We start from the raw sequence: 12,714 nt of genomic DNA on the forward strand, positions 1-12,714 counted from the left end.
GATCATCATAGGGAAAAGCTACATTATACTGCAAGAGTATTTCTGAAATGGGAAAAGGCAGATAAGACTATGTGCTAGAATCAGTGCAGATATTGCAGGGCACAACGAAATAGTTCTGTGCAATGCTTTAAGAAAAAATACCTTCTTGTCTTAGCCTTCTGAGTTTATGTTCTGAAAGTGAAAAGTACTGTTTTGGTAGAAATATTCATTATATAAGTTTTAAAAAAAATGAAACAAAAGAATATCATTTCTGGAATGCCAAGAACCTGGATCTATTCACAGTTCAAATCGCAAAGGATACAGAATTTTCTTCTGAAAGGGATCATACTTGGATATCATAACAGTGCAGGCACCACATCCACCTTCTCCACAGCCTAGTTTGGTTCCACACAGGCCCACTGAGAGTACAGGAATTAAGGAAAACATGAAAAGTGTTCACAGAAACCTGCTCAAGCTGTCAGTCAAGGCTGAGCAACAAGTTCGTGCTGGAAACCACGCACTCATTTTTATTGCTTAATAATTTGACATAAGCAAAGTTTCAAATGCTGGCATGTGAGCTTTGAGATCAACACTCAAAGCCCTAATAAGGAGGCAGCCCACGTTCCAACAGACTCTTAGAATAAAAAAAAATCTGAACTTCAACAGTTCCCACTTTCCATTACTCAGAGAAAGAAATGACATAAGGGAGATAAAGCACTCAGTAATTGCTGAGCAGGAGCAGTTCAGGCATGCAGCCACATCCCTGAGCTGAATGGTGACATCTCCTCCAGCACCTCTGACTGGTGCTTGTCGGCTTCTTCCCACACCTGGTGACTCCCAGGATCTCACTTGAACTGCTCCTGAACTATCTGCATCTCAAGACTCATGTTTTGGCCACCCAACCTTCTCTCTTGACCCCATCTAGAATCACTTGCCAAATTCCTAGGGACAAAACCAGCCAAGCACACTTCCCAGGAGTCTGGTTCCCATAAAACCATAGGAGGTAGACACTGAGAGCCAGAACTGGTGGAGATGCACACAACCTCTGCAAAGACACTTGGGACCTCACAAAGTGCATGGACTGGCCTAAGCAGATTCCTCTGCTACGTGATGGGAACCCCTGCCTCTGAGCTTGCCTCCTAGGGTCATCTGATAAACAAGCCACAGAACTGTCATTTATTGGACGTTAGCTATCCAATAACATCCTCTACTGCAGAGCTCATGTCTATAATTTACGATCAGGCATTAGATCAAATATTCTGCAAAGGGATTCAGAAGAAAATTCCTTGAGTCACTTTTGCTTTGGGTTCCTTCACTCACTAGAAGGTAATTAGAAGGTGTTATTTATTGCAAAGAGGATTGGACAATGCTGAGACATTTTGGTGTGGAAAATAACAGCTGATTTCATTGGCAATGGACACATGCCTGTGTTGAGATAATCAACTTAGGCCTGCAAAAAAACAACAGGAACTGTGATAGAGGGAACTCAAATCACCTTCACTTTCACTGCAAAGATCCTGGAACTGACTATTTTCAAAGAATCATAGAAATTATAGAACCATTTAGGTTAGAAAAGATGTTTAAGATCACCAAGTCCAACCATTAACCTAACACTGCCAAGTCCTCTACTAAATCTCGTCCCTAAGTGCCTCATCTGCTTTTCATACAATCATGTGCCTGCTTGAGCAGAAATACAGCTTTCCTATGTCATCCAATGTTTTTCTTGACAACAGTGCTAACCTGCCTCAATAAAGCATGTTTCTGAAAGTATTTGTCTGTCCGTAACCAGACATGTACATAATAACTTCCCCAGAATGCTCACGCAGAAGATAAGTAGGTTTTGAAGAGCTGAGATTATCCCTTTCCAAAGTTATTTGCATTAGATATCAACAAGTTTAGGCACAAAAGGCCGAGTGGTAAGAAAGGCACACAGGCACAACTTATGCCACTTATAGTTCCTCTTGACCTTTATCCTCCCAAGGTACAGTCAGATCAATAGGGCTATTGATAGTTCTGTTAGAAATCTCAAAGAGGAGTGTGATTCATGCCCTCATACTTCCTTCAGATCCCAGACAACTAGAACATGGCAGCAGGGTGAAATAAGTATGCATGACTTTTTCAAGTAATACACCAGCACAGATACAAACAGTTTGGCACATGTACACACCCAGCTGGCCAGACAAAAACTCAGAAAACATGGAATGACACTACCTACAGAACCAGCCCTAGTGTAGCCAGCCTGGTCACCACAGTAATAGCTACTCAGCTTCTGAAGCTATTCTGACTCACGTGTTGACCAGCTTCAAACAGGAGTGAAACGTGACTTCCTGCATCTGCCCATGTAAACATGCCCATGGTACACGGTGGTACATCTGAGCTTGCCTCCCGGGGTCATCTGATAAACAAGCCACAGAACTGTCATTTTTTGGATATTAGCTATCCAGTAACATCCAAATTAATGGATGATACAGCAAGGATTTCAAGTGGCTGTGATGTTTTGGCCAGAAAATTCTTTGCAATTTATGTGGAACAAAACTAAATTTCCTTCAATTTTATTGCAATTTCAGTATTGCTTCCTTTCCATCATATTCCAGTTCCTAGACATTCTGAGAGTTTTTCCTTCAAAGCATTAATAAAGTATTTGAAGTTTATTTGAAGTATATTATTTAAAATTTGCTATAGTTTATGCTAGGAATACTAGCTGTAATCTCTGCCAGGAAGAAACACCAGACCATGCAGACCACTCCCTCTTATACTCTGTGTAAAAGCTCTGCCTAGCACTCGAGTGACAGACACAACAGTAAACAATCATGAAATGCTGTAGACATTTAAAGCCTTCTGCAGTTTCTTCTAACACTGGATACATTTTCTTCGTAGATAAGTTAGCAGAGTTGTTTCTGGGTCCACATCTTTTTCCACCACCTGCAAGAAGCAAAAGGTACTGTTATACACGGAAGGTTTTACAACACAGATATTTAGTTGGAATGAGAAAGTCTGGTCTTTCTGCAACTGCTTTCCAAATTAGGGAGCAAAATCACTGATTAATTCAGCAACGTTGGTCATGTATCCAGACACAATGTTTCCTTGAATTTATTGTGTATATGCCTTACATAGGTCAGAGTTTTTCAGCCATGGCACACTGAGGCAAATCCAAAAAAAAGCTTTCATCAAAAATGGCAGAGTTAGTAGTGAGGAAAGAACTGTTTTGTACTCAAGTTTTGGATTCCTGACATTTCCCCAAATGGTGTCTCATCTTTACTGACTATGCATGGCTGAACTCAGTCCCTTCTTCTTACTGATAGAAGAGACAGAAAAAATGAGCAGATAAACAGAATGACAGAAAGAGCAGCAGTAATAGACTTCGCAGAGAAAAAAAAGCAACACCAAAAATTCTGTGACAACACAGGTGCTGCAGGATGGGAAGCAAGCATCATCAATCCTCTTGAAGTTTCTCTTTCTTCCTTCCTAATCCTAAATCAATCATGTTGCATTAATAGCCATCCTAAATGTGGGAATAGGAAATTCCAAGCAAGGAGAAATTTTCTCTGCACATTTTGAGCCAGCTCCATCCTATGAGTAAACAATGCTATTAGGGGGTATCCATTAGACATTTTACTTCAACTTCTGCCCAATGGTCAGAAACTAAAGTTCTGCCCTTGCCTCCGAATGGCCACAGAGCTTGTCTCCCCCTTTTTCTGTTGTTAATAAAGTGTCAAGAAACTTTTCTGAATTCACTGTGTGCCAGAATGTAATCATGTGTTCTTGGCTATTATGTTATGCAAGTCCTAAGTACAATACCGACAGTTTATTTAAATTAATCACTCCCAGTTTGAAGGGCAAATTGAAACAGAGGTCATTTGTGCAAGTTGGTTTGTTTTTTGCTTTTTTACTGATAAGAAACCTTCACAACCCTCTGTACTGTTTCACTTTTATGCTTTTGACACATGACAGGGTTATTCTAAAGAGACAAGGTTCATACTTCCTATTTGAGTCCACCTTTTTAGAATCATCCAATAAAATTGCTGCTACAAAACACAACTGGTCATTTTTTGCACATCTCACTCCTGCATTGGGGATAATGTAAATATCTTTCCTTGAAAAGAAAACAGAGTTCATTCTTCTATTTTGGGAATGTCACACTGCACATCATGCAGCACTCATGGTTGCTATTAAGAGTTCCCTCACTTTCTGGATGCATAGAAACAAATAAGAGCACGCAGCGGCTCTGGTGTGGCCATCTGGTTCAGAGTAAGCCCACACATCCCTCTGCAGCAGTGTGGCAAACAAACAGACACAGGTAGATAATTCCAAAAACCCCTGTGACTAAAAGTGGACAAATGGCCTTTCAGAGCCATTTCACGGGCAAAGAGCCTTCCCCAGCAACTCCCACTGTCACTGTCAACCTGAGTTTCTTCCTTGTGCCTGTGCCAGTGGACATCGCAAACCCTTCCAAAGCAGCTTCCGAGATAGCTGGGCACAGAGAAAAAGCTTCAGAATAGTTAAAGACTACTGAGATTGTTTTATACTTAGACCAAAGAAAATGTCTTGAGGTTTTCTTGAAAGAATCCAAGATGCACTCTGTCAATTAAAGGTTTGGCCCACTGGCTTCTTTTCAGGAAGTAACAAATTAATCTCAGGCCTAAACCTTCATTCTTCATTGAACCACTCAGCTCCATGCACTTTTAGTGAAGTACTTCAGCATGTGGAAAGCCCCAAACTCAAACCTTTGCTCAATTTTATCTGGAAGTGGTTCCCACTATGCAGAAGACCATGTCCCAAACAATCCACACCCTTACTCTGTTCAAACCAACAGCCCTGGATTGCTACTTCAGTCACTTCAAACTACTCCACTGTAGCTATATATCTGCAGTACTGGCAGAGACTAGTAATCAGAGGGAGAAAAGAGGTAAGAGTTTGGAGGACATTCTGCATTAACATAAATCTCAAACATCAAGGAGTCATTTCATTTCACTCAGATTCCTGGTGGGAGGATGCTTGTTTATGAGTCTCTCTTGCTGGGCACAAAGTAAGAACTTGTTGCTGTTCCTGACTTTTTTTCATTGTCATTTATACAGGTTTGTCCTCCAGCATATCATTCCTCCAGTGGTTTGTTGCAATCACCTGCTGTGATTTGTTCTTAAAATATTTTAAAACTCTGTGGGTGGGGATAACATCTCTTGTCTGATGCCCAGTACAATATGATTCACAGCTCAGTATCACAACTCGTGCTCACCTCCCTCAGTGCCCTTGTTCAGAAAGAAACTGAATTATATCCATTGCATTCAGTGGTTGTAGGATCAGACTACATAGATACTGCAGTTAAAGAAATATTTCTCTTTTGGCCAGTTACTGTTTTTTAGTGTTTGGTGCTTTATTTTATTTTAGGGGGTTTTTTTTAAATCAAATGCTGTATTGCAGGTATATCAGATTGCCAGCTACATTTTGGCAGATTCAAAATTGGATTTTACTGCACACAGTAGCTTAATTACTAATGAAATTCAGAAAGAAATTTTGCTGGAATGTTGGGATGGCACTGACACTCAAATGACTCTCAACAACTTTGCTCTGCTGTGTTTGTATTACATGTCTATTTGTCTACTGATTCTAGGAATCTGAAATACTCAGACCCACCTCAGCTGGGAGCCCAGCCCGGCCCTACAGTTATTCAAGCTTTTAAGTACTATGTGGAACAGGTTCTGAAACAGCACTCTACACTTTTAGAGCCCATGGGCTACTCCAGAGAGAGAGATGTTGAACTCACTTCCCCGTAGTTTCATGTATATCTCAAGAAATATTTTGTTTTCCAGTTTCTCTACTTGCCTTTTTCTAATTCAGATAACTTTGCCTTTGCAACATAAAGCAGCATATTTAAATTGTTATTCCCAGAAAGTTAAAAAAAGATGTTTCAATTTAAAAGAACAGTAGTTGAACAAGGTAAATAGAGGAACAGAAAGAAAGAGAAAACAGAAACTTTCCTAGTTTACCAAGCACGCTTTCATTCAGCTAGGGTCTTTCAGTGAGAAACAGATGCTTTCCCAAAGGACAATCTCCCATTCAATCACTAGTCCCTAGTCACTCAGTAAATTGCAAGAAGAGAAAGTGAAAGGTTTAAACCAGACTGCCACACAGCAAGTCAGGCTAGTCAACTGTAAAGGACCTTAAAATCTGTGAATGTGTTGTTCCTGGAGTCAATGAGAGATTTCAAATTCATTTACTAGGAAAAAGGGTTAGAACACAGATCAACAAACTGAATATAACCACACAGTGTAAGTCTGCTATTGGTCAGGAGAACATTTTGTTCTGCTTTAAACCAGCACACCGAAAACTTGTAATTCACTGTTTATGTAGAATCCAGAGGGTCCCAAAGCTCATTCCAAAAAAAATCCTGTACTTTAGCCAGTCCCATCTGCAATCCACAGAATTTTGGAAGAGCTCTAATGTGGCTTCCAGCACATATCTCCTCTTAGCATTCAGAATAGAAATAGAAATATTGACTACATGTTTGAACTAAAATTACATGCTACATATGCATGAGGCAGACTTGTCAGCCGAGGAAAACAAAATTGCCACTATTAGCTTTAAACTGAGTGTGTTGTTTTCCATTATAGTCTAGGCAGATTACTAAGATAACTTTGAGTTAGTAGTGTGCCGATCTTTATGCTCAGTGAGGTAAACAGGTGCTTAAAATAAACAGTCCTGAATGTGGAGTATGTTCAGCTGTTCCAAGGAGACTTTTTCTTGACAACAGTGTAGACTGGATTAATGCAAGAAAGAAGAATTTGTTGCTATCCAAGTTCCTATCTTACAAACCACCTCTTATCACAGTGTTTTGTACTATGACAGAATATCAGCAGCCCATTAGCAATGTCAAGCTGTCATGAATTCACACAGCAGTAATCTTTCCCACTGGCCATGCTATCACATTCTTTGCACTGAATTAACCGGAACATTTAGTCAGGGCTCCAGAAGGATAGAGCCATATCCTAACTTAGAATCATAGAATATCTTGAGTTGGAAGGGATTCACAATGATCATCAAGTTCAACTCCTGGCCCTGCACAGGACAGCCCCAACAATCACACCATGTGTCTGAGAGCATTATCCAAATACTTCTTGAACTCAGACAGGCTTGGTGCTGTGACCACTTCCATGAGGAGCTTGCTCCCATGCCCCACAACACTCTGGGTAAAGAACCTTTTCCTAATATCTATCCTAAGCCTCCCTGACACAGCTTCATGCTGCTCTCTCAAATCCTGTCACTGGTCACCACAGAAAAGAGATCAGTGCCTGCCCCTCAGCTTCTCCTCTTGCTACCTGCCCAGGCACTTCCCACCACTCCTTCCATCACAAAACCTCTCATAGGCACAAATATCCCAACAAATTCCATATTCATTGCCACAGATCAGATTGCCCCATGAGTCTGATTCTTTCTTTTAAACCTGCATTTGGTTGGGTTATAACTCAAACCACTTCGGCAGTGCACCCAAAAAGGGAATAGAAAAGAAAACGTCATTGGAGGCCCTGGGTAGAGCAAGTGGAACCTACTCTTTTGATAGCACTGCAAGTTCCATGAGCCAGTAGGGAAGGATGCAGAAAGAGCTTTGACATGTTAAATGGGTTGGTACCATTGGTAGTATTAATCATCCACTGGTGATTTTTTTTTTAGCCAAGCTGCCAAGATCACATTGTGATAAATCCCTCTACACATGCACACAGTCAGCTCTGATGTGTCGCTTTTGTAAACAGGAACAGCAGTTCCATAAAAATTGCTGAAATGCACCAAGGACAATGTCATTCACAGCATGTTCATTAGCTGCAAGACTCAGCAAGAACAGACAGAAGGTACAAAACAAACAGGTTGTTTTCTTCTGCTGGCCTTCATAATGTAGATTGTTCTTTCTCCCCTTCTCTCCCCCACCCCACACAAATAAAAAAGAGTCTCACAGGACCATCTCTGTGCTTTGACTAATAGAGGTTTCATATGTTAGCCAACAGTTTTCTCCAGGAGAAGGGGTTTTCTACCAATTTATGCAGAGCAACGCTCCTGTAATGCCTCAGCACCAACTAGTGCTGAAGCAACACCTGTAATTTGTTTATAAAGACTTCATTTGAACTTTAGCTGGTCTGGAACCTGAACTACAATTCTCTTTCATTAGGGCATACCAGAAAAAGAAAACCAGACAGGACACTTGGCCTATATCAAAGTCCAGATTGCCTGAAACATTTGCAGCAATCTCCTACTCTAAGAACCAAAGAGCTCCCAGTTCACTGTTTAAAAATTGGGATTCACAGAGGAGGGATCTCACTAAAACTTCACCAAGCAAGAACACAACAAGTTAATGGTGTGCCACCTTTGTTCATCACAGCAGAAAATTCATCAGATGGCATTCACAGATCACCATGTGCCACAATCTCGACTACCAGGCTCAATTAGCTACTCATCATTTCTTGGAGCTTTAGGTTTTCACCTCCCTCTAGAAACAGAGAATGGCTAATATGTCAATTAATGTTGACAAATGAACCACTACTGATCTGTGTGAGGAGAGCTTCAGTTGTCATCCTTTATAAAACCTCAGAACCAGGGCTGTGCTCTACATCAGTATTACATTCAAGAGCTCTATGACTAACTTATAATCTATACTATATAAACTTCATTCTTCAGTAAACTATTGATACTTCAATAAAAAAAAATTGATATCAAATGCACTAGTAACTTGGAAATTTCAAATTCCAATCCAGTTTGGGATCCAAATTCATAACTAAAACCCCTAATTGTAGCAACAATCTCATTCACATTTACGCTTGATTAAACTAGCATGAAAGATCAACAAAAGCAAAACTGATAGTAATCCTGTGCCAGTCTGTAGTTCAGGGCACAGAGCTTTTTAGCCAACTGAGAGTATCGTGCGATCCCTCAAGGGATTAAAAAATTAATTGTCTAGCCTAAACTTAGTGCAGCACATGATTTTCCCAGTGCACAGGGAAGGTCCACAAACTCTTGGCTCCGCACTGGAGTGGATATGCAACCCTCTCATCTTTCCAGGTTTCCCAGCTTGAAGCTGCTTTAGTACAAGTTTCCCTGCCAAAGTATCTAGGCAAGGGGAACGTGATGAACCAATATTAGCACTGAACTGAGCTCAGAAACAGAACTAACTTGATACTCACAGTTCAAAGAAAGACACAGGTTTGACTTGTTACCAGGTTTTGAAGAGTCAAGGCAAAATGATAGCCAGAGAAAGTCCAAACTGAAAAAGGGGGCTCTGGGACAAACTGTTAAAATGTGTCCATCACGTGCAAGAACCACCCCACCCTGCTGTGAGACACAGTCACTCTTAGGTTGTTGTCAGCAGTTGACCTAGGAATCAGTATCAGTTAAAGGACTTCGATTTTTAAGAGTTTTCTAGCTTCTTAAATGGAAATGGAATAAACATTTTACTAAATTCCTTTCAAGAACCAAGTGTCAGAATTACTTGCTGAATATATGAATTATATGGATGTTACATTTGAGTTACATTTGCCAGATCTCCTGTAATTACTGAAATTATTTCTAGTAGAAATGCCTATATTAAGCAGTGCACCCTTATTTAAAAGTAGTTACCCAAAAATTGCAGTAAATTATTGCCAACAAATCTAAAATGTAAAAGGAACATTATATACTTGTGTTACTCTCTGAATAATTCACAAGGTAAAGTCAAAGATAAAAAGCCACTTAGCAAAGCAATACATAGTTTTCACAATTAATATTTAAAAACCATGGCATATGTGGTGGTGTTAGAAAACTTCAGAGGAGGAAAAATATGACTAGAAAAGTAAGTAATTGAGCCACAGTCCAGGAGCAAGCTGGACAGAAAGCAGGAATCTTTCTTACCTTTTTACCATTCACAAAGAAAACAAGTTCATCCACTGCCTCACTCGGAGCCATCCTGTACACCTTCCAAAATTCACTCAGATAGGGCCACAGACCACCCTTCTGAGAGCAGCTCTACACCCCACAGCGCAGTGAGCACCAGCGATACGACAAGTAATATGAGTCTGCCTCAAGAATGTTTGACTTTATTTCTACATCAGTGCCCTGTGAAACCCCATATTATATAAGAGCCAAGGAAGAGGCGTGCCAGCTGCCTTTGGTTGGTGCTTCTGCAGCTGTAATGACAGAAAAGGAGCTGGGACAAGCAGAGTGACCCACCCCCTTTTATATAGTAATAGATCACAATTCCACTGCATTCCCTTTAGATTACACTGCCAGGCTTGGGGCACTGCAACAAACTCACAGTATTTTGCAATACAATGCAAACTTAGGGGGAGGAAGGGGGGAGGTTCTCCTAACTATCCCTCACCAAATATTGGTATTCCCCACACAGCAATCTCTAAAGACAGCACCTGCTTATTTAGAAAACTCCTTGATATATGCACATCTGCTAGTAGACTGACTGCAAGACTATTTCACTAGTTTTCCTTACAGTTTTAAAGCTACAGTACCCTCCACCTGTGAGGACATTATTTAAACAGAAATGTGTTGTCCAGATAAAAGCAATTCTAGAAAACTGACACCCTGATCCAGCACCTCAGAAGAGATGCTGGGCTAAGACCATAATGTTTTCACTGGGCTCTTAAAGCATTTAGGCTTACCTTTTCTGGCTTAATCATCACATCCCAGTTCTTAGGTGCATGTTGCCAGTAAAACATAGAGGAAAGACAAAAATTTTTTGTCTTCCCTTTCCTTGGTGGTGGTTTCTTCTGGCTTCTCCATTACACAACTGCACATTTTGCATTAAGTCTTCCTGTTTTTTCTTCCAAAGTTGTTGCAGAATCATCCACAGGCCCCTACAGGACATGCATTGTTTTCATGAACAAGATACATAAATCCTTAGTTCCAGTTTAATATTCCACCACAAAACAGCACAATTCCAAAATCTCATGGAAGTTTTCTAACACTATCTGCTCCGTTCTGATTGTTGTGATTTTGCTTTCCTTTTTCTGTTTCAATTAGTTTCAATTATTTTTTTATTATTATTTCTTTTAAATCCCTGGGGAAAACACTATATCAAAGTCTTCCTCCCAGGAATCTCTCTGAACAATTAAAAAAACCCCAACAAAACCTAATTAAATTACAATTTTCACAAACAGTCTTTCCTTCAGAATTTTGTAAATATGTCACAGTAACTACAATACATATTTTATTTTTACCAGCTTTATCTTCTGATTCATTTATTTTATTTCCCAGTCCAACCCCTAGAAAAGCTATTTTATGACAAGTGTCAAACACTATTCCAGCGTTTCTTTACAGGCATTCAGTTTGCTGAAAGTACAGTTCACAGGAAATTTATGCTTAATACCAGCTGCTTTAATCTACATTTGCAGCAAAGTTGTGCATAGCTGAGCCAGTACTGACACCTATTGTCTGGCACCTCCCACTTTGCAGTATAAGAGTATTAGAAAAATGACACTTTTCTCCCAGTAATCTTCAGCTCTCTTGCTTTACATCTACGTGCAAATTTACACAAGCATTACCTCCACGTAGTATCATCAATCTTGAAATTAGTGTACACAAGGTTAGTGCTCATTAACAGTTTTGTAATATTTTAAATAACAATTATTACTCATAACCACAAGTAACATGTTACAGCAATCTTAAAGCAACTAGGCATTACAGCATTAACACCAAAATCAAACATGTTTAGTTTCCTAATCTGTGTTTTCCATAATGCATGGCGTAGTTCTTAGGCCTAAAGAACACTTGTAATCATGTCACCTCTTCTTTAAGGAAGCCCAAGCTCAAATTTTAACCCTGTCTTAGTGATAACCTTATAGCTAAACTATCCCTATCTGCTAAATCAGTAAATAGCACCTTATGATATTCCATCACAAGGTTTGTTTTTGATCCAACAAACTACTATATACACAATATAAAAATAAAGATAAATACAACCATGATAATGACCTCTATATGTAGATTACATGGTAATATAAAAATTCAGACCTCATCTCAGCAGTCACTGACCACAAAACACCAAACTCACCGATTCTCTCAGCAGTCTGACAGGATAGTCCATTATTATACACATTTCAAAGGCAGAGAACCAAAACACCTAGAACAGGAATTTTCCAAGTACTCTAAATAACTCTGGAGCATGAGAGTTTGTGCTATTGAAATCTCTTGGCCATTTTTTGAAATCCCACCCCAAACAGAACAGAGGATTGCCAGAAATCCCAGAGAAGAAAGTGAAAGCTAAAAAAACAAATGAACCACACCAAAACAAACAACAACAAAAAAATAACCCAACACTCAGCATAGAACTGAGGGTTAGCTCCCTTAAGTGAGCTAAAATGTAAAACTTTCTTCAATCAAGCACAAGCTAGCTATGAAACAAAGTATTCTGACTTACCACTCAGATAAAGTCTATCAGGTTTCCCATTTTAGAGAGCATCCCATTGCCCATTCATAATTCTGAGATGGGAGTGTTTTAGAGGTTCAACATTCTTTGCAGTCTCACTCTCTCACTAAAAAGCTCAGAAAGCAGTTGATATTAGTCAAGAATACATATTATATTTTTTAAAAAAAACAGCTGGCTTTTCTCATTCTGACTGGTTAGTCCTGGAGACCTATTACAATCATAATAATAATCTGTTCTGGGGATGATCATTATGTAGCTCAATAAATACAGTGAAATTTACAGAAACACCATTCCTGCCCAAGGAGTTTACTGCCAAAACTAGGTAAATGCATGGAAGAACA

The 12,714-nt window shown here is 39.6% G+C and overlaps 1 protein-coding gene across 2 annotated transcripts in view; it reads right to left on the reverse strand.

The window, feature by feature from the left end:
* XDH (xanthine dehydrogenase) overlaps nt 1-10,132 on the reverse strand; it is a 52,982-nt gene extending 42,850 nt beyond the window's left edge. For both annotated transcript variants that reach the window (XM_027659198.1, XM_027659197.1), the window contains exons 1-3: nt 9,847-10,132; nt 2,844-2,901; nt 302-398 (exon numbers count right to left, since the gene is read on the reverse strand). In XM_027659198.1, coding sequence (XP_027514999.1) covers nt 302-398; nt 2,844-2,901; nt 9,847-9,900 — 209 coding nt within the window. In that variant the 5' untranslated portion in view covers nt 9,901-10,132. The remainder of the gene's footprint in view (nt 1-301; nt 399-2,843; nt 2,902-9,846) is intronic.
* Nucleotides 10,133-12,714: the final 2,582 nt, after the last annotated feature.

The sequence above is a fragment of the Corapipo altera genome, unplaced genomic scaffold, assembly GCF_003945725.1.
Source record: "Corapipo altera isolate COAL_440 unplaced genomic scaffold, ASM394572v1 48, whole genome shotgun sequence".
In the NCBI taxonomy this organism is placed as follows: Eukaryota; Metazoa; Chordata; class Aves; order Passeriformes; family Pipridae; genus Corapipo; species Corapipo altera.